We start from the raw sequence: 22,048 nt of genomic DNA on the forward strand, positions 1-22,048 counted from the left end.
ATCCAATTGATATTCTAATAAGATTTTTTACCAATAATGTAATTCCTTGTAACGAGAACATAACTGTCCTGCAAGAGGAAGCATTTGAAAACAGAATCAGACGAGACATGTGCAATAAGTGTAAACGTAGAAAGTAATTTTTCTAGTTCTATTAAACATTTTAAATTAGACTCGGAAACTGGCCTCGGAATGAAATTAGGAAGACTATGAAGCTTGATGTTCTGACTCTTTTCTCTCTCAAACTTAGAATTTAAACCATAAGTGTCAAACTCCAGTCCTCGAGGGTCAGTATCCTGCATATTTTCAATGTTTCTATCTCCAACACACCTGATTCAAATGGTTATTTCATCAACATGCTCTGCGGAAGCCAGAAAACATTGAAAACAGGCAGGGTACGGGGCCTCGAGGACTGGAGTTTGACACCTATGGTTTAAATACTGTCAGACATAAATCATGTGACATATTCAAGGAAACTAAAGAACCGCAGCTACTGCATGGAAATTGATACCGGTTACATCAATGAACAAAAGACCCGATATGACAAAGGTGATGAATACATGACGGTAGCAAATGCATAGCAATTGATATCATAACGCAATAAAATAAAAGGTACACAGAGCACTCCCTGAAGTCTTTACAGCAAAGCGGTTCTGATTGAGTGGGTGGAGCTTAGTGTTCAAGTTATACGTGATCAGTTTTGAGAATTAAGTAGAATACAACACCGTTTTCCATTCCAACAGGATATTATAAACATATAATAAGTACTGTTGTAACAAGAAGGCAAAACAGGGAAGGACAGGGAGGCCAAAAAGGCAGAATATGAAACAATGGCCACTCAGCCACAAGCTGCCCGAGACAACACAGCGTTCCTAAACCTGGCACATGCACACAGCTCTCTCTCTGTGTCCATTTACCAGGCAGACAAGCTGGGACGAGCCGGATAAGCCCGCCCGCGACTCCAGGAAGAAGGGGGGATCAATAGGAGGGAAGGCACTATTTCAGATGGAGCCAGACAAGAGCTGGGGAAGCAGGGCGGAGCGACAGCGCAGGACTCATTACGTAGTGTGTGTGGGATGTGCGGCAACTTGTAGAGCGACAACGTCTGGAAGCGGTACGGTGGAGATTTGGGTGGATGGCCCAGTAATTGGATTGAAGTGCTAATGAAAATATAATCTGTCTTGAGTGTGTCTCCATCAAGGTTAAAGCTGAGAATGATAGTACTCAGGAAGAGAATCGTTTCTCCAAGTAGAACAACACTCATGAAAGACATCTTTTTTTCTGAATAGCAAGCCGTGTTGCGGCGGATCATTTCAAGCCCTCCATCAGTCAATTGTGTACTGATGACCCTCCTACAATGCAAATAGGGTCTGGAATTAACTTCTGCCAAGTATCAAATAGCAGCGTAATTAGGCCTTTCCAGAATATAAACAATAGTCATTGACCTCAATAATCAAAGGAATAATTATGCACCTGACCTCTAGACTATGCACTGCAAAAAGAGGCATACACCATGATTTTAGAGTCTAACTACTTGCAGTTTACATTTGGTTCATTGCTGTTTCGCCTTAAAGGGGAAATCAAGTCAAAAATGTTCTTGCCCAAAATATATTCCACATGGCTCCACAAGTCTAAACACAGTGTTATGATTCAGAACATTGGTAGAATATGAATTGAGAGTCGAAATTCATCAGTTTTAGGCAGCAGCCATTTTGGCATTTGACGTCAGTGTTGCTCAAGGCTCATGCAACAACCAATCCTGGCTCATTTTGAGATTACCACACCATCAAACAAATTAGTAAAATGTCATTTTTAGGCGACAGCTAGTGTCAAAATTCCTACCCTTTGAGATGAGGTTTTACCCCTTAGTTCATATTTCACAATGATAATCAGAATACTGTGTGTAAACAAGCGGGGGTACATTCAACATGTTATTGTCAAAAAACCTTTTGGGTGTCAGTCAAAACAAATAAAATAAAAAACGCAAGCAACAATTTAATTTTAGCTGACTGTTGAAAGTATTCACGAGTCTTGCCACTCTGTCTGTAAAGAATAAAGAAAAAAAAAAGAAAAATTATGGATGTAACAAATCTTTTCTAAGCAAACAACGAACTGCCCTGGCCCTGACCAAAAATCCCAAGCCTGCCATGTTTGAGACCGAGACAGGAGCGCTAAAAATATCTATGATTCCAAGACAAGACCAATACCATCCTCTTCTTGAGAACTACAACACTAGAAAGGTTATAATTACAACAAACTGAAATTCGGACACAACGCGCTACATTAATATGATCGGTATGGAGTTGTCGGTACGTAGCTTCTTACACACTTCTAAATTGCACAACCGTCGACCTGAATCTGAAGCAAGTCAACTAAAACTTTGCAATTACGTACTGTACCTTGAACATATATTGCGAGAAACCACTCAAACACAGAGAGGTCTTTAAGGGCTTTATGTCTTATAGATATCATAGTGACAATGCTAACACGCTGATGTCGAAAATATAAAACAGTACAAACTAACACATCTCGCTTTATCTCTTCGGGTAATGTGAATTCACAAATGGATCGATCAACACACCCAAGGCATGAAAATCAATGATCAAGTTTTAAATCAAAGCCTTTATTTCCCTCATCTCCGAAGTGAATGTTTTACAACATAATAGCGCTGAAATGAGTAAGGTGTTTTTATGGCGCGGTCTCCCTGCGGACCAGCGGTAATGCACAGATGCAAATAACGTTATCTCGTAGCGGTATGAGAAGCAGAAAGCAGATACAGATTCTTTCATTTATGGTTCGTCTGCATCGTTAAAACGCTAATTAGAATAGGTATACGTTTTAGAGGCTACAAAATGGGAATGGTAGCCAGCCGCGACGTTACATTCTGTCCTCCGGTTTCACTGAGGTGGAAACATGCATGCCGATACTGAATTCCTCCTCTTTAAATAATCTTCAAGCCAAGGATCTTTAGCTAGCAGACCGTGCAATTGCTTCAGTGTTGCCATCACCTGGATTTACTGTATCCTTTTGATACGGATGTGCAATAAATCTCCTGGCCTCTTGCAGTCCATTTTCAAAGAAAATCCCTTTTACCATACTACGAGAGTAATCTCCTTGGCCAAAATGCTAATTTGTTGTATCCTCTTGGAAAATTATGCTGTATAAATCCTTGTCCTAGGACTATGATATTTCTGTGCTGGGCAAACGTTTGATGTAATGGTGATGTTTTTTGTGTGTGTGTGTGTTGGTGCAAACAAATACTCAGAAACAGAAGAATGTTTGGACCCTTATGGTCGGAAAAAGTCCTGAGCACATTCTTTTGAATTGGATTATGGTTATCAACCAAACAAATCTTGAACAAAAGTCGAATTCCGAAACACGGTTTCACAAATGTCTTTATGCCTGCAAGGCCATTTGCCGTTTTGTTAATCAACTGATTTTAAACTCTGCCTATGCTCACTATTGCACGTCCCAAGGAAATTTTACAAGCGGATGGTAAAAATGATAAGCCCAGAATCATAAGACACATTCAGGTTATTCTGAACTTGAATGGAGTTCAGTGTAAAGCTGTCATAAGATAACGTCTGAACCAGGCGAGTGAGTGCACCATAAACCATTGTGGTTATAACTGAGGCATTCCTTTCATTGAATTTATTTTTAAAACGTCTGTCTTTTCTAAGGCCATTCCATATGTTTTTTTCAGTATCACATTGCCGCATTTGCTGCATGTACAAAGACCTTACTTGTCGAATCGCACATTCCCTTCAACCATGTGACCTTTAGTCTCCAGGCTGTCTCTCACTCGAAGAAGACGTCCTGACGAACACATCCATCCATCCCGCCATTCATCCATCCATCACTTAGACTTCAGCATGGGCCCAGCGAAATAGAATGAATCTCAAGAAACATTTAGTAGAAAGCATAGTAAAACCCTGCCAGTAAAGTCATAGCGGTGATGCAAAGTGAGATTTGCATTGAAAAATAAGATAAAAATCATGATTTGACTGTTTAAGTCTTCAGGTTTTGTTCTCGAAACAATACAGTATGGTTTATTTGAAATCTGTCACGAATAACCCTGATTATTTGACTAATTTTGTACAACTTGATTTTTAACTACCAAGGGCATGCTCTCAAGCAAAATTCAGGCAAAAAAATAGAACAAAATTGCTTGGCTGTGTTTAATGGACATCAACAGATTTGATACTAAACTTTTGTTTGTTTATTTATTTATCCAGCGAAGGCAATAGAGAATATTTGCATTGCCAGACTACTCAGCAGAGGGCAAAGTAATAAACAAAGCAAAATAAAAGCCGATACAAATACAACATACGCTACAGTGTAATGTGACAGATACACATTTACATAATGCATTGCATCTTGGCATATGGTGAGTAAAAGATTCATATACTAAAAGGTGGAGAAACCATGGACAGCATCCCACATTGACTTTTTCTCTCGTGGTATTGTGATGAATGAGTTGAGTTTTACCATGTTGCAGAATGAACCAGAATGCATTTGGTAATGTATGAAATAATTTAGATTCATCCATTTTCTTATAAATAAATAAAATTCAGGTTCCCCCTAAAAAAGATGTATTATTTAAGATGCATCTATCAAAGCAATGCTCACAATGTCGTTGTAGACCAGCTGTACAATGACAATGAAGGCCTTCGATTCTATTCTATTCTATTCTATACGTACGTGTACATGTCACAAATTGTGGCAAAGCGCCACATTTGTATTATACCGCGTCACGCTCGTGTTATACTGTAGCAGCTCCTCCCCTTACACCTTACCTTATCCTACTTATTGATAACAGTATATACAAAATACTTCTTCTACTTGTACTACATCTTGTAATAACACTTGCAACTACACTGAAGACTTCTCATCAAAGCCAGTAACTAATGAGAATAAATTTTGCAACTCCCAAAGTTGGTACATCGCATTCGGTTGAGACAGACTTACTCGTATTGGCTTGCACTGTCTTTGCAACAGCTCAGAACAACAGATGGCACAGAGGCACCTTACGACACATGAGCTTCCACAGACACCTCGTTGGCCAATCAGAAGGAAGACAGTAAAAATAGACACTGGGATTGGGCTAACCACATGAGATTTGAATTCTTGTCTTGGGACCTGACTCTCTAGAGGTATCTGCTAGAAAGGAAGACCATCACCAATAGCTTGCAGCACTGGAGCTTTCAATGCAAAGAATAGAATAGAATAGAATAGAATGCCTTTATTGTCATTGTAAAGCAGGTGTACGATTGAATTGGGATAGTTTTAAGATTGCATAATAATGGCTAAACAATTTTTTGGGCTCCCTCATCTCTTGCTAACCCAATTGTGCGTTCCCGAACTTTTTTTTTTCCACAGAAGTCTGAATGGAACCACATTTCAATGTAGAACTAGCTGCAATGAGCAGCAAATTAGCAGATGCGTTAGCAATGCTAGTTAGCTAAGTTGGTTACTTCAGTCTAGAAAAGGCGATCATACAGTCAAAAGTACCAAATAAACTAAATTAAAAATGCCAAAATACCATATAAGCTTTGTATTTGCATATCTCTGCTTTTGAACCCGTGTTGAGTGATGAGATACACAGAATACTGTAGATTTCAAAATACCATCTTTTTTCTTAAATCAATTCAAATTTGCAATGCGACTTACTTTATGTACTTTGACTACATAGTGACTATTGCACTAAAATAGCGAGCTGAATCGTAAATGGGGGGAAAAAAAAAGCTAATTCAATCTTATCTTAAATAGTTCAGCCATAAAGTGCATTACTATCAACCGATCAAGCCGGCGAGTGGTTCCCAAGGTAGCCAACAGTGCCCATTTTAATCGTTAGTCTAGGACAGTATATTCTAACATGGAGTGGGAAGACAAAGAAACACAGAATGTCACAACAGTTGATATCAAACAAGGCTTTTGCTCGAGCAGGTTGACTTCTGTCCTCTTGTCAAAAAAGGCAACCTGGCCCTGTTCCGTCAAAGGGTGTTTCACCAGAGTTAAGCAGCGATGTGCTGTCACAACATCGCCACTAGCCTTTCACAGTCCTATTCCCACTCGCCTTTCCTAATGGGGGGGTCTTTTGAAGGAACTCTCCAGTGGGAGCAGTTACACAAGCTCCCAGTATACAATTGAGAGCACGGTAGATGATTGCAGTTTGCTAAGAGCGGACATCTGCTTACATCCCTTGATTACACCGAGACGCCTTTTGTTCATTTAATGAAGAATAGTACTGCGTATGCTACGGCAAGGTCAATGGAAGGTTAGGAGCCTTGATTCACCAAAGACTCAGCCGAATGTGACTAACAGCAAGTTCACAGTTGACAGATTGGCACGGTTAAATAATTGCACTTGCTTGACTTGTGCAGTTAAATCCAGCGAGGACTATCATCCAAATACTTAACAGTATAAGCATACGGACAAAGATAAGTAGTCGTCGCCCATACCGACACTAACTGCTGATACCACGATTACTTTTGATATACAAAATTCCCCCATTCCAAAAATACCAAACTGCTCATTCTAAAGAAAGACACAGCTACTTATGTGGCTGACAGATCAATCTTCCTTGAATGGTGTCACCAAAAAAAAAAAATCTAGTTCCTGTTTATAGGACGCACCCATACTTTTTACCTTCAGTTTCGGGGAAAAAAACAACCTCATATATTTGAGAAATTATGGTAACTAGTTTCTTCACAAAGATTATGTCAGCATTTAGCCCTAATACAATTTTTCCATCAGGGTTAAAATTTTGGTCACTATACCCAGATGTCCTCGGATACCGTGTCGCCATTTTGACTGGGTCACGGCGGCTAGCAATGAGCACTACATTCTTTTGCTTCTCCGGGGCTGTCATCATCTTTTACAGTTTATGGCATTCATGAAAAAAGATGCGCAGTGGGGTTCGCGGTGCATCCGGCATCTACTGGCAACAACAGTAAGACGGCTCTAAGGCAGAGGAAGCCAATGACTCACACTGTGTGAAGATTGTGAAGTGAGAGAATGAGACCAAAGAGAAATGGGCAAACATACAATTGACATGCATCATGAGGAGTTTAAACTAAGGCCTTGTCTACATGTAACCGGTTTATTTAAATCCGCATAGTCCCCCTCCTTCGTTATTGTTGTTTGTTTATTTAAAGAAGTCGCGTCGATACAAACCCGCATAGTGCTGTTTCCAAATTTGTATACGAGCATTCCAAGTCGCTAGGCGGCAGTAATGTTGCAAATTCTGTCCAATCAAAAACAACTTCCCTCTCTAACGTGTCCAATCAGAAAGAACTTTCGCCTTCGCCGGTATCCACGACATTATAGTAGCGCGATGACGCGTATCTCCGTTGAAGCTGGTGACACGCAATCGCGAAACCTGAGGCTTGGGCAAATCTCCATTTTGGCCGAAGGTTTTGAAATATTCGGTTTGCCACATATAGCAGATAGAGCAAACTGAGACATTTACTGCCCGTTTGCAAGCACCCTGATAGTACTTGCAAAAGCATTGAAAAAAAATTGTCTGTCAAAATGTTTGCTATACCCTGGTAGCTAAATGCTTTTGTATGATTTAGATATAGTTACAGGGGGCAATACATGGTCTTTTTTTGCAGTGTTTCAAAATCAGTCTTACTCAGTAGGCTACGTCAGTCAAAGACGAGCTGAACTATTACGTCATTAAAGTCTGATTTCTGCAGTTACCCTGCAGTGTACGGTGGTCAATATCTGGCTCTGAACCAGAAGTGAAACATCTGACAGCTTTTACATATAATTGCAAAGCGGTGAGCATATTGATCGAATAGCACACACACATGAGGCAAACATACAAAACAAATTTGCGCTTAAAATATTGTACAGTTCAGGTCATACAGTTTTAACATGACAAACATTTTTTTTTTTACATGGCCTCCATTTAAAATCTTATACGTAAACATAGACTAGCTTTTAGGCTAAGCTACTAAACTGAAGGTAGGGTCTCTAAACAGGACGGTTTGTATACTGCGGAGTATATCGAGCCTTTGCCATCGCAAGAGACATATAGTCCACACACAATTAGTCACCCTGCCACGGACGAGCTTACTGTAGCGGTCCAGTGACCTCTAAACTCAAAAGAGGACTGTAATCTCTGCAAATCTTCTCGCTACCCCTCCCGTTCACTCTGTGGCCAGCTCTCAATGATCTCACCACTGATTTCCATAAACCACCCTTCACAGGGAATGTACATTATTCTCAACAGCCGCTTTTGGGAGACTGACACGCATAAAAAAAAGGGCACACTTTCAAAGTGAATATGTCAGCGTTAAAAGGTGGTGGTTAGCATTTAAATACAAGCAAATTGTAAGCTAAACACGGGGAGGCATGCGTTTTGAGGACATTAGAAAGACTTTAATTCATCCACCAAGAGTTCAGGCAGCACTGATGGTGTAATAGCCATTCAGGCATCATTCATTATTCATTGGGATCAATCAGCAACAAACTTGCAGTAAAGGTCAAGGTAAATGTGGAATGCTCAAATTGCAGAGTCAAAAATATCACCTTTGAGAAATGTGACTATTTAATTGGGATTTGTGACATGGCGCACAAGTACCTCGTTTCTGAAGTTGCTCTTCCACTCCCCGGTTTTGAAAGACCGCAATAATAAGTGCCAGTCTTGTTCCTACAGAGAGCAGTTACTTTGTTCATATTCACACTAAAATATTAATACCAAGTTATGAAGCCATAACATACAAACTTGGTTCATTCCCGCAGACGCAGGCCGGTAAATTAATAAAATGGCTTCTTCGATGAAAGAATACGTAGGAACTCGGCAACAGCTTCCGAGGGTAAAATGTCAAATGGGTCAAGTTTCATCTGCGAGAATAAGTGACACCATTTTGAAGTGGATCACAAAAAACGGCTCCGGCTTCTCCAGCTTCCCTTGAGATGGTGTCTTCTTAGTCTGATCTAATTAGAGATTAAAAGGAGCAGCTTACTACTACTACTGCGTGTCACGTCATGACTTTAAATGGCAATCGCTCTTGTTTTTTACTATCCGTTAATAATCCTAATAAAAATATTGCTTTACTAGAGGCGTGTCGGAGTTGCCAGGAAATGATGAGGTTGTTCATAAAGAGCACGATGTTAGCGCGGGGACACGCTGTGGTAACTACATTAGAAGATACCCTGGGGCACAGCAGCCAAGAATTCAACCTGCTCCGAGCCTAGTGATGCATCCTATAGTTGTTCAATAAGGAACTTGGCGTGATACGCATGGGTGCATTTGAAGACGAGCTCTGCCAAACAAAAGAAGTGGAGGGATAAATCCTAGCCACCAGCGTGTTGCTTTATCACAGCTGCCCCCCCCCCCCCCCCTTTTTCTCCTTCAATCATACAAACAGGGTGCTTGCTTTCAGGTTGGACTTATGGGGACTCATCAGCATCTCTTTTAAACTGGGACAGGGTAGCCTCCAGCGTGGACAGTGTATGACATGACGCGTGAGTTTACATCATATTCCAGGCTCTGATGATTTAGGGTTGAAGTTAGTAAAAGTTCTCTTTCATCATCTTTCAATCATTTTTCACGACTGTTTCTTTTAGATAGGAGTGCATGGAAGGGAGCCTGTCAATTCAAAAAAGGCCAAAAGAAATCGTCTTTTATTTCAAAGTTTAGCTGTTTGAATAAACCCTTCCATACAAGTAGTAAAATATGTTTTTTTCACCTTGTACGACGACGTGATTAGACTTAAAAGATTAACGTACTTTTTGAAAATTAAGTGTCAACAATACGGGTAATGAACATAATGGTTTGAGTGGATGACAATTAAAGTATACCATGTGTGAGGTGTACGTAGTCTGGCTAATGCACTTGTGCCAAAATTGTGTAGCTAAATTAGCCACTCAAGGATGAACTGCACTTAGGACAGTTAATGCAATGCTTTTAGTGGCAATGTGACAAGATTTACTAAAAGTGACAGTACAAAAAGCTGAGTCTGGATGGAAAAGCAATTTCAACCTGAGTTGTCTGAGGCAACAACACTTTTGACATTTTGAGGATGGGCTCCAGAGAAGTTTAACATTTTTTTTGTCTTTTGGGGGAACGTTTTTCTACTTTAAAAAACAATTGCTTTAAAAAAAAAAGTGTAAGAGGATTATTTTTCAAGATAACCTCCTGAGACCTGGCCAATTCATTTTAGCTCATCCAAGCTATACTACAAAGTCCTAGTGTGCTCGGTAGAGGACATCCTGGGCTTTCCGATGATGTCTCGTCAGTTAAGGTGTTAACTCCTGTGATTCACTGAAAATAGCTATGAATAATCTCATGCGGGTCGCAATTCAATGACTTCTTAAGGTTGATGTGTCAGAAATTCTGTGACATTTCTAATGGTGTCACTTGCCCTAAAAACACAACATAAATGTACTGAATTGGGTTTTTTGTGAATTAATTTGTTAAGGATGTTAATCCCACATTGCTAATGTCACATTGCTAATTTGGGTGTGGTAAACATGTTGTTTTACCTTGCTAGGTAAAAAGGGGAATATAAAAATTTTTTCAGTATGACTACAAGTACTTTACTTACATTTACTTGCTGATATTGGGGAAACTGTCGTTACAAGCAATTGTATTTTTACAGTATTTAAATCAAATATTATTGAGGAAAAAAATATATATTCATATATTTCACTCAACACTGTTAATAGTAACAAAATGCCAGGACAAGACAACACAAATAGGATAAATCCCATATTATGAACAATATCAAAATAATACCTGAATAATAATCATATATCGCAATGTGCTAGCTATAGCACTTTAATTCAAACGTTAAATTCCCAAGAAACCAGTTTTATACTACATTACAGAAAGTCATAAACATATCTCTTTCAATTACTTAAGAGTATTCGAACGCAGCTCATGCAGCCGGCTCATAAGCGATATCATAAACAAGAATGGGGGCTGCACTGAACAGCAACCCAACATTAATTACACAACAAATGGAAGAGCAATAGCATAGAAACAAACAAAATACAATGAGAATGAGAGAGATGCACGGATTTAGCAGAAAGACTATTTCGGCTGCACAACTCACAAACCTGCAAATGAAAAAAAAGGTGTGATTCTTTCTGGAAAATATCATTTTAAAAGTGGCCGAAACAGTTTGGGCTCAGAATCAACAAGTGATGGGCTAGAAGCTGGCCTTATTTCAAGGTATTGCAACTCAATATTAATGTAGTCTCCACCGCTATCCTTGAGCAATTTTCTAATCACAAATGAGAAATTACAAATTATGATAATATTTTGATGATATTTGATGATATGATAATATTTTATTTTCATGAATTTTTAAAGGAATTGCAATATTGAAATTTGTTTGTCTTTCTTTTAAATTATGTCATTGTTTAGAATTAAATTGGGAGTGCTTATGAATTTATTTATATATATATATATATATATTTATACAGTACATGAATATATACAGTATATGAATATTAAATACAATAAATAGTTTCATGGTATCGAACATCAATAAAATCCATCAAGGCTGTTTTGAGCGCATTACGAAATACAAGAGCAGACTATATGAAGATCTAATTACAAACTATAACACATTGTCAAAGAAACACCCTCTCGCTGCCCAAGGAAATTTTCTTCTATTTATTTCGCGGAGCATGATTTGCATTTGCCTAAAAGTGTTGTCATTCGTGTCCTTGAAATATTTCCACACACACACACACACACACACGGCTGCCGTGGCTCCTACCCGCAAGCCGGTGACGTCGGCACGCACAAATTTAGAACATTTTTATTGAAAAACAACACTGGTATCAAGTAATGTCTTTCCGCTGACACACATGCTGGACCACCTAAATGCTTTTATAGCCGTTAGAAAAATAAAAGATAATTACATTTCCAATATTGCCGGCAGTTTTTTTTTTTTTTTTTGTCATTTGTAAAACCAAAGCTAGTTGTCAGGAAGTGACGAAATATTGCGTGAATGTGAGACTGTTGGCAAAACTTGGGAGGGGAAAATTGCATTGAAATGACTCCAAGGGGTTTTAGTGCTATCAAAAAGACCTGGTAGCACCAACCGGGGAACAGCCGTGGTTCTGGTAATAAAAGATAAACTCTTTGGCGGCCTAAAGCAAAACTCTGGTTCTTAATCAGTGAGTCAAGCGTATTCCAATGGAAACTTTGATGGTCCTTTTCCTTAAGCCCTACAAAGCAGAGGCTACGGAACGCCGGAAGCTTTTGACAAACCAATGTTACGTGTCCAGGGGGACGCTGCGCTCAACATTCTGGCCTCGTTTGAATTTAATGAGTGACACCAACCCGCCGTTCTCGTTTCCCGACGGAGCTGACATCTTTACGTTCGGTGAGTATGTAGAACAGTTCCAGTCTGAAAGGATGTGGCGTGATTTCCCAAAGCATTGTGTCACACGAGTCCATGCCTGATCAATGCCGCGCTTAACCATTGAACCTCAGAGCAATGAAAAATGCTGACTCTGCACTCCTGTGGAGCCCATCCTTAAGAAAAGGCTCTTTTGGCCCTCGCCAGGTCACGTGAACGTGTAATGTCATCTATTCGGCTTCCCGAGGCGGTGCTTCTCCTTTCAACGCTCTCAGACCTGGATCTGTCTGATCCGCTCCCCGTCACCACCGGGTCGAGTGGTCCTGACGAGAGTGAAATCACAGCCTCTGTGATTTGGACCGCTTATTCTCAGCGATACTGAAAACGAGATTTTTCGAAAAGTGTGACAGCGGATTTTGCAATTCAAAGTAGAATGTTTAAAGGCTAACCATACGCTAGGTTTTGTATTTTTTTGCTCTTCTGTCTTCTAATAGCCTCTCCCCAAAGGTGCAGGTGTCTGTTTTTAATACGGATTTGCATAATAAAGCTAGACACTGCCCAAAGACTTGTTTGTTTATGAAAGATTTGCAAAATCCCAGAAGAGTCTGCTAATTTCAAAGGGGATTCATTCAGGTTGCAAGATGAATGCTTATGTTTTCCAATGGGTTGGTGTTTATTAAAAACAGTAATAAATGATAATGATAGTGTGCTGTGTAAATAAATAGTGTGTTTGATATTCTTTTTTTCAGGCCGATACCAGTACCGATACTAAGTACCGGTACCAGGAGTACTTATGATGCATACTTCTATCTATTCTAATATGGCAATTTTCTTCAATTTGCTGTTATTGTCATTTGTAATTCCTAGTTATGATCATGAAACTGCTCCAAGAAAGTGGTCAATACAAAAATCGGCGAGTAGAGATGCCTTGTAATAAATCCAAGTATTGACCTGATACTAATATTTGGTATCAGTACTCACACTTGCCTACTAATGAAGATATTGTGCACAAAACACTTTTTTTTCATGCTATTTGAATGTGTCGGCATTGCTTTTGCCAGTGTGGAGTCAGACATAGGGAAGTATGTTGACAGCGCGCGTCCTTCCATGGAGCGGCGTGGAATGAGCCCGTGTCATCATCAGGATGATGTAACACAGACAAAGAGATAGTCCCACTGTAAATAAGTCAGTCCGCCACAGCGAAGGGGACATATGTCGACTTACAGCTCTGAACTTCTTTCTTTCTTGTCGTACCCAATTTAGTGTTCTACTTGAATGTAATGTGGAAGCATATCAGTAACCAACAGAAGTTATGATGGAAATCCATAAGTATTGATTATTTGGATGGGAGCAATGCAGTCGATTGCACACATTTTGTGTTTTTTTATGAATTGATTGTTGACAAAGTGGAGAGCAATGTTAGACTGTAACCAGCGGATATGCTGTTTTGTATTCTTGAGTGATTAGTTTTGCTGATAGATGATCAAGAAAGATTTGTCGATACAGTGTTCCCCTCAGTGTTTGCTAAATTCTCCCTATATAGCTTAAAAGCTCGGTAGGGTCCATAATTTGCATCTGTTCCCGTTAACATCATCCAACTGTAAGATTGCTACATTTTCCTGCCGCAGAGCATGCATTTTTAAACACGGCTGTAATTCATTTGAGGCCAAATGCATGGATGGATCCCAGACTTCATACCTTAGCTCTGGTGCTGGACACCTGACTGAATTGAGTGAGGGGGTCATGACATTTGTCATAGCAATGATGGTTTAGTTTGAAAGACCCTCCATCCCCAACCCCATAAGTGTAGAATGTAATGTTGCCTGCAATAATTCAAAATTAAATACGTTTGAAAACATTTGTCTGTTCAAATGTTGTCCCTAAATTTAAGGAAACTCAATTTATGCTCTCTGTAGAAAAAAAAAAAAAACATGCAGAGAGATGCCGTTATGGAGTCAAATGGCCACAGCAAGACACATTGATGGCCTGGACTCAGATCATTATCTGTTAATTGCAATACAAGTCCTAGTGCTGCTCACGTGAGTAATCTGATTGAATTTCGCTCTGCGGGTGGGGTCCTCGAATTATGGTGGAAATCTGTTCCTATGGTTGCAACAGCAGATGCACGAAAATAAAATTCTATACTGAAACTGTAACACAAAATTGCATTTGAAAACTGTACCTAAAAAAAAAAAAGGAAAAGAGTCATGACAAATCAATTTAGCCATAAACTGATTCACGTTCGAATCTTTAAAGAAAAATGTGGGGCTTCTCACAGCATTAACCCTGGAAAACCCAAGAACCCTTTTCTCCTAACAAAATACCATTGTTGATACCTGGAGAAATCTCATCAAATAGTACATAGACCTTGAGTTGTCTTCAAGTACCCTCAAGGGAATTCGTAACCCCATTTGAAAACTGCTGGACTAGAGCAACCATGAACATTTTATAATATAACTGAATCAAGTTAAAATGCAATTGACTTTTGCTTATATTGTTGATTAGTCAATTAAACAGATGTTAAAAATCTTTTTTAAAAATTTTAAAGCGCCATTTTACGCATAACTGTTTTTTTTTCAAATAATACGAAAATATGCACATATTTTTTCATTATTGATTTACAAAATCAAAGCAGTGAAAATGTTTCTATTTAATTCAACATGATGATTGTGAGTTTGTTTCAGTAAATACTACTAAAATCTGATCTTATTAACTGTCAGGAGACTGAAATTTTGAGGGTTTGTCTAATATTACTTTGCTAAACAATAAATTATTTATCAATATGAATTATAGATTTAGATTATCGATTTGGAAAGGTGGCAGCTGTCACCCCCTGCCTTGGGGGGGGGGGAAAGAACATTTAATTTTTGGTTGCACATGATGATAATGTTCTTTTTTTCCTCAAAAATATATATTAGATTAACACATATTAATCATGTGCAATCGATGTAAGCAAATCTCAAAGGTGTGTTTTTTTTTTTTTTATAGTGGATGTTATCTCATGGTATACTGATTGCGATATCAAATCGAATTAAATTCTCCACCAAAACTGTTAAGGCAAAGAAACATGCTCTGTTGTGTCATACCTAACTCTAGTATCCCCATCCATCTAAATCGAAACTAGATCTTTCACTCCTGAATGGTTTTCTCCCGCACTCCCGCCGTTTGACAGGTTTCATCCATAAGTAAGTGTCACTTGCTCGTGATGAATGTCGTCGCCTTTCAGCGTGCGCGGCGGCTGGGTGGTTTCTCACAAAAAGCGGCGAGGCACGTGATCAACAAAGCACAATCGTGACGCTCTTCTCACAAACGCCTGTAAACATGCGAGGAGGAGCCAGGGCCAGGACTCACTCCCTCAGCATTTTCCCCGCCCGAGGAATACCCCCCTTCTCCGTAAAAGAGATTAAACGGCTCTCCCACGCCAAACCGTGCGCCACTCCAAACCACGCATCATCCCTCACATGCCGACTCTTTAATTATTCACTCAAATATCCATGATGAGGTTATCACAAATGTAATCTGACAAAGCCCCCCCCTCCCCCCCCCCCCCCCCCCCTCCACGCACGCACCACCGACGCCATTGCGCTTACGTAATGACACATTTCACCAACTTAGAGGATCTCGTTTCAAAGCCTTTATCGGGGAATCAGCTTACATAACAGATGATTCTGAGTAGGAGTTGGTGTGTGTCTGCGTGGGTATGCATCAGTGTGCTTGAGAGGGCGCAAATGAAGCGGTGCTCTCGCTGACAGACCCTTGATGCTTCCATGCAGCCCAGCATCGCCTGTCAAGGACTACACCCCCCCCCCTTACACGCGCACCCCCTTAACACCGCACCTGCTGTACACAATAACAGGTGCGTTACAAGTGTGTTATCGGCAACGCACGCAAACTACACACTGTGCTGAAGGGGAGCCCAGCATCCTCCCCGTCCATAACAAACAGATCCCACACAAGAGCAGTGGACAACAACAACACAGCAGTGGATGGAGGCCGATATAAATCCCCTTGACACATTACCCCACACCCTCCCCCGTGCCCCTTGTGCAGGATCACAAATTATGCCATGCAAAATAATGCAAATTCGGCGTTAAAAAAAGGAACAAAGGGTGGGTGGGGGGGGGGGGGGGGTAGGATAATGTTCTCCATAGTGGACAGGAGGAAAGAAATAGGGCGCGGAGTAAGCTAATTAGCATGAGCCGCAGCACCTGCCTGACAGGGCGCCTTGGGGGGGGGGGGCGGAGGGAGACGAGAAAGGGGGAAGACCCAAGAATGGCAACCGAGCGCCCTGGTCGTTACAGCCAGTATTATTAGCGATGCAACTACACTTAGAGAGAGTTCATAAAAGTGTCTTACCCGCACAGCCCACAAAAAGCAGGGCCACAAAGATGTCCCCGGACCGGACCATGGCAAAGTCCCCCCCCCCCAAAACGCCTCCTCTTGAGGCGAGCGCTCGAATGGCGAAACGGCTCGTCGGCTCGCTCCTCGTCCTCCCCAGCGGCGTTTGTGCGAGTCGCCCTCGGCTTTGTGGCGGTGGCTCCTCAGCAGGCGTTCATCCTAAAATGTAGTCGCTCCGTGCGGCTCGTTCGGCGGTCAACGGGAGGAGGGAGTGGGAGGAGGGCGAGTCGCTGGTGCGGTGCTCGTAGCGGTGGGGATGCTGAGCGCCACAGCGCCGTTCAAAGTATGACTGACAAGCCGAGCCTGCTCACATGTGCGAATCAATGCGCGCGGCAGGCACGATGCGCCTCCCGTGAAATAGTGCACCTGTGACATTGACGAAAACGATGTGGGAGAACCACGTTTATTTTTTCATAAGTCTCTATTTGGAAATGTCTATTTTGTATTGTACTCTACTTTTATTTATTTTAATCAAATAAGTGGTCCATCAATCAATTTTCCATGACAGGGCTTACAACTACGCATACCAAGGACATATAAAAATACTTCCATGTGAATAATTGCGACTTTCAAGTGACGCTATTTAATAAAAACTTGCAGATGATGGTTATAATCGTGCTTTCAGTGAGCAAACATAAGTGCCTGTAATCATCTTATTTGACTTGCCAGGAATCAGCAGCAGATCATTATGTTGGTTAATTAATAAGTCTATAAAAAGATCATAATAAATAAATCATTTCTGCGTGAGTTTGAAATGCCCAAATGCAAATGAATGCACCTATTAACACTCCTGTTAGCAGCTAACCTGAGACATGTGCCACACCCCACAATGACTTTATGTGTGTGTGTGTTTTTTTAATTGTAATTAACTTTTTTATTGTTTGGTGTACTCAAATTACTGAAGAAGGCGTATGAGTATTATATAAGGCTCATGTGAATTCCCAGTATGTTGTAAAAAGTCCCACTTTCCGCTATAGAGGATACAATTAGGAAGCGCTATTATGTCATACCTCTGCAAAAAGGCACGCTTAAATCACTGCTTATAATTTGACCAAATATGTTTGAAAAATGCAAACTTATTTTGAAAACGATAAAACATCAGTTTGACTGGTGCATGTTAATAATAATAATAATGCATCTGTTGGTGCAAGGTCCCAAAATAATCCACGCGAACTGAAAGCTAAACCTTGTGGAGCCGTTTGAAATCAAGACTTCTGTGGTTGGAGAAAGTCATAAAGGATATATATAGAGGACGCAACCTTGATGCGTGACTGTAATGAGCGTACGCACACTAGATCTGTAGCCTCATCATGAATGCAGACATACGAACCATTGGAAGCATTACATTTAAAATTCAAGGTGAGTGCTGGCAGTTTTTGCTTGAGTGTACAGGCTCTTTCACATGGGGATCACACAATAAGACCACAGCATTGATGAGCCACCTTCTCCTAAGTAAGTGATATGATGCATTAAATAACTGCCAGGTGGCCCTATTTCTTTGAAATGTCTTTTGCGATACCAGTTCCTGTATTTTTCTGATATACCAGCATTTTTCAAACCTCTGAAGTAATATATATATATATATATATATATATATATATATATATATATATATATATATATATATATATATATATATATATATATATTTACATACATGCAATCTACATCAGACAAGCAGAAGAACCTCTAAGTAAAGAGTGCATTTAGCTGAGATTGATTTTTTTTTTCCCTTTGGCATTTGTTTGTGCGTCATTCTCTTTCTTGTCTCTTGCATTTATCAGCTCATGAACAACTGATGTGCAAAATGGCCGACCCCGATTTGCATATTCAATCTGGTTCATTCATCAAGTCAAATCGAAGAAATGCAACGACTGGGAAAGGATAGCAGTCTCTCAAGTGTTCACATGCGCAGAGGTAGAACTGAAAAATGGCATTCATCGGTAATCACCAAAGAATTTGTAACTCTATATTATTTTGGGGGATTTAAATACCGGAGTTCATTTGCTAATTATTATTTTTTTAATGATTTATCGGTCCTTTGTTGTGAATTTCAAGGCCAGAGGAAAATAATCAGAGTTCTAATAACAGAATTTAAGTTGCATTGTATTTACTGCAGTACAGCCCCAACGATTGATACCGGGTCCCGATTGCAGTCGGTGAGAGAATGTTGTTTACTCGCTCAGCAGGGAAATTTTGTAGAGTTTGGCGTTTGCGAGTGTGCAGTTTCCCTTTGATTTGTGCTTTTGGCCGGCAGAGAGAAGCAATGAGGCAAAATTGAATAGAAGCCAAAACAACCTGCGAGTCGACTGAAAAGACATCATTGGGATATCTTCAGTCTGCCGTCCTTCCATCTCATGGCAATTCCCTTTTTTTCCCCTAAATTGTTTCAGAGCAAAAAAAGCTGCAGGCTGGAGGTCGTTGCAATGGAGGATCTGGGGCAAAATGTGCAGTGATTAGACCAGTGTTGTTGGAATCACAGGTGCAAAAGGTAAGAGGCTGTTGATGACTCATAAACATCCTCCAGATATAGTCCACTGTATTGTTTTATTTATGATACAGCAAAGCTGCAGAGCACGCGGCGCCATGTCGTTTGTTTTCAATTTCAGGTCACCTTGTTAGTGTTTTATTTATACCTGCAAATATTCATCTTCTGCTGAAACAGAAAAGGTTCAGTTTAATGTTTTCGGTCTTAATGGATACGAGCAAAAAAAAAAAAAAAAAAAAAAAATTCACAAAGTAATTGTCATTTTAGATGAAAAGAATTGTGATACAACCAGATTTTTCATGAAACATGAAATGAATCTTACGAGTTACTCAGAAAAAAATGAGGGATAGTCAGAATTTTTCCAGAAATTAAGTTCCGACCTATACCAAAAAAATAATCTCAAATCAATTTTACGAGATGTTACAAAATGTTTTATACTGTGCAAAGTCTTTTTTTATGATAATCATAATCTTACAAGAATATTTATGAATCATTTTCATATTAAGGATAATTATAATTAGGAATGGGAAAGTTCTTCTACTTAATATCGTTATTTAGTTGATATCTGGCCTTATTTCCTTATTTCCTTTATTTTTAAGTATCGGTATTCTAGGTTAGTGGTTCTCAAATGGGGGAACAAATACCCCTGGGGTTACTTGAAGGAACGTCAATGGGTACTCGAGATTTTAAATAAAACAAACAAACATGTTTTTAAATAGAAAAACAACTTTTTTGGAAAAAAAAATTTTTTTTCCCTCAACAAGATATAATGTGTAATATAGTGTATGTGAAACAATTTTTTTAACGACAAAAGTCATCATCTTACAAGAATGAAACATTAAATTTATTTATCGGTATATATATTTTTTTAATATACAAACATATCCCAGTATTCCATCAGTTTACTATTTAACCCCCACCCCATTATAGCTCTATTTTTTGATCACTTTAATTATACATTACATCTCATTATTTAATCTATATATATATTATCTTTATATTTAAGAATTTTTTCCCCTCCATGCGCAAGATCATTCACCACCACCTCAGCAGCATAGCAGAAGGCATCATAGGCATATGAACGCATTAGTTTCCAGGTCATGGGAGAGACAGCAGCATGGATGGGAGAGCTACAGTATGTTTCTCATTTGATCTGCACAGTTTTACCGAGAAACACACACTTCCTTCTTAACTTTCTCATTCGTTGCATATTCCTAACTAGGAACATGATACCCACAAACAGGAAGTTGTTGACTTCTTGACACATTTTTCCTTGATTAATATGCCTCCTACTGGCCAGGTATTGTCACTGTATTTAGTGTTGTCAACTCCTTGCCAGGGTCAAAGGTTGAAAACAAGATGGTCGCCTAACTCATGGGCAGGATGTGGACAATGTGACAATGAAGCATCCAACGTTGGTCACCGGGCTCCTGACCTCCTCGGCTGAACAAAACAAATGGTGAGTGAAAAGCCCTAATAAGACTTGAACATATCGTGGAGTTATGAACATTAAATTTAGATTCATACTAGTGTAATTTTCCCTGGTAGAAGCTCCCTTGGAATTTCAGTACTGACCCTATGCATATCAGTTAGTTTTGACTGTGTGTTATAAGTCACACAATGTACTTATTGTTGTGTGTGTCTGCGGGCTAAAGAGGAAGAAACACACACTCACATATTGGGCATATTTGTGGCTTATTGATATGAATCTGTGTAGCTGGGGTCCTACTAAGTTCACATACAACCGCACACACTTGAGACCTATGAATATTCATGATGTAATGGTGTCCACTCATGCACCAGTACATAGTTTGAAGATCCCCTAAGTTACAGCTGATATTGCATTTATATGTATACAGTAATCTTTATTAGCAACTTTATTAGCATTAGCAAGTCTTCTATTCTTTCTCCTCCTGTTTATGAATGCTCTTTTTGAGAAGTATATTTTAATGTTCTGTAGAACATACATACATACTGTACATACATACATTCATACATGCAGGACATGATTATAGTACAGTATATTAATGTTACCACAAAAAAGTTTTTGTGTTGTTATCATTATTAATATTGTCATCATCTTTTTATTTATTTATTTATTTTTTATTATTATTATCATCATAAAAAAGCCGTGTGTTTGGAGTTCACTATTTTTTGTATCTGCTGCCACCAAGTGTTAAAATAAATTAATGCAAAGTCGAAAGAACACGTGCATGCGATGAAGGTACCATGACGTCATCGCCGCCGGTACAAGTAATGTGCCATTTTTGACACAAGAGGGAGATATAACCATTTTAAACGTAGATACGTAATTTACCATTGATTTTTTTTTTTTTTTTTTTCTGTTTTGGTTTTGTGATAATTCAGCACTGGCTGTCTACCATCGGCTGCTAGGAAAATAACATATTAATGGTTAGACCAATAAGGGCTATTGACCAATATTAAAATAATGCCATGGGCCAACCTATCTGACGTATATTTCATATAACTAAGCCAATGCAGCATGCAATTTTAATTGCGGTTAAATTTATAAAACAAGATCTTTACTTCGATTATCTATGGGGGGGAAAGTATACAGCATCGCAACATAAAGTCTAAAAATTTAAAGTTTTGACTTTGTTCTATCATAGGGGAGAAAATTCAAACAAGATGACAGCAGCCCCTTTTTTAGCTCTACATGGTGATGTGCATATATATAATTTTTTTTTTAACTGCTTTTTAATATGAAAGGCCATGTTGTATTCCCAGTTTATATTCTCCGTTCGGCATTAACTTGTAGCGGTGTTTGTGTTAATAAAGATTGTTACCTTCTTGGTTTCAAAATAAATTTGTTTTA

The 22,048-nt window shown here is 39.3% G+C and overlaps 1 protein-coding gene across 6 annotated transcripts in view; it reads right to left on the bottom strand.

Moving 5' to 3' along the window:
- The window catches only part of ncam1b (neural cell adhesion molecule 1b), a 66,346-nt gene extending 49,345 nt beyond the window's left edge, over nucleotides 1–17,001 (bottom strand). For all 6 annotated transcript variants that reach the window (XM_088426957.1, XM_088426956.1, XM_088426955.1 and 3 more), the window contains exon 1: nucleotides 16,683–17,001. In XM_088426957.1, coding sequence (XP_088283083.1) covers nucleotides 16,683–16,734 — 52 coding nt within the window. In that variant the 5' untranslated portion in view covers nucleotides 16,735–17,001. The remainder of the gene's footprint in view (nucleotides 1–16,682) is intronic.
- Nucleotides 17,002–22,048: the final 5,047 nt, after the last annotated feature.

Source organism: Hippichthys cyanospilos, chromosome 11 (assembly GCF_059441005.1).
Source record: "Hippichthys cyanospilos isolate Australia breed blue-spotted pipefish chromosome 11, RoL_Hcya_1.0, whole genome shotgun sequence".
Lineage (NCBI taxonomy): Eukaryota > Metazoa > Chordata > Actinopteri > Syngnathiformes > Syngnathidae > Hippichthys > Hippichthys cyanospilos.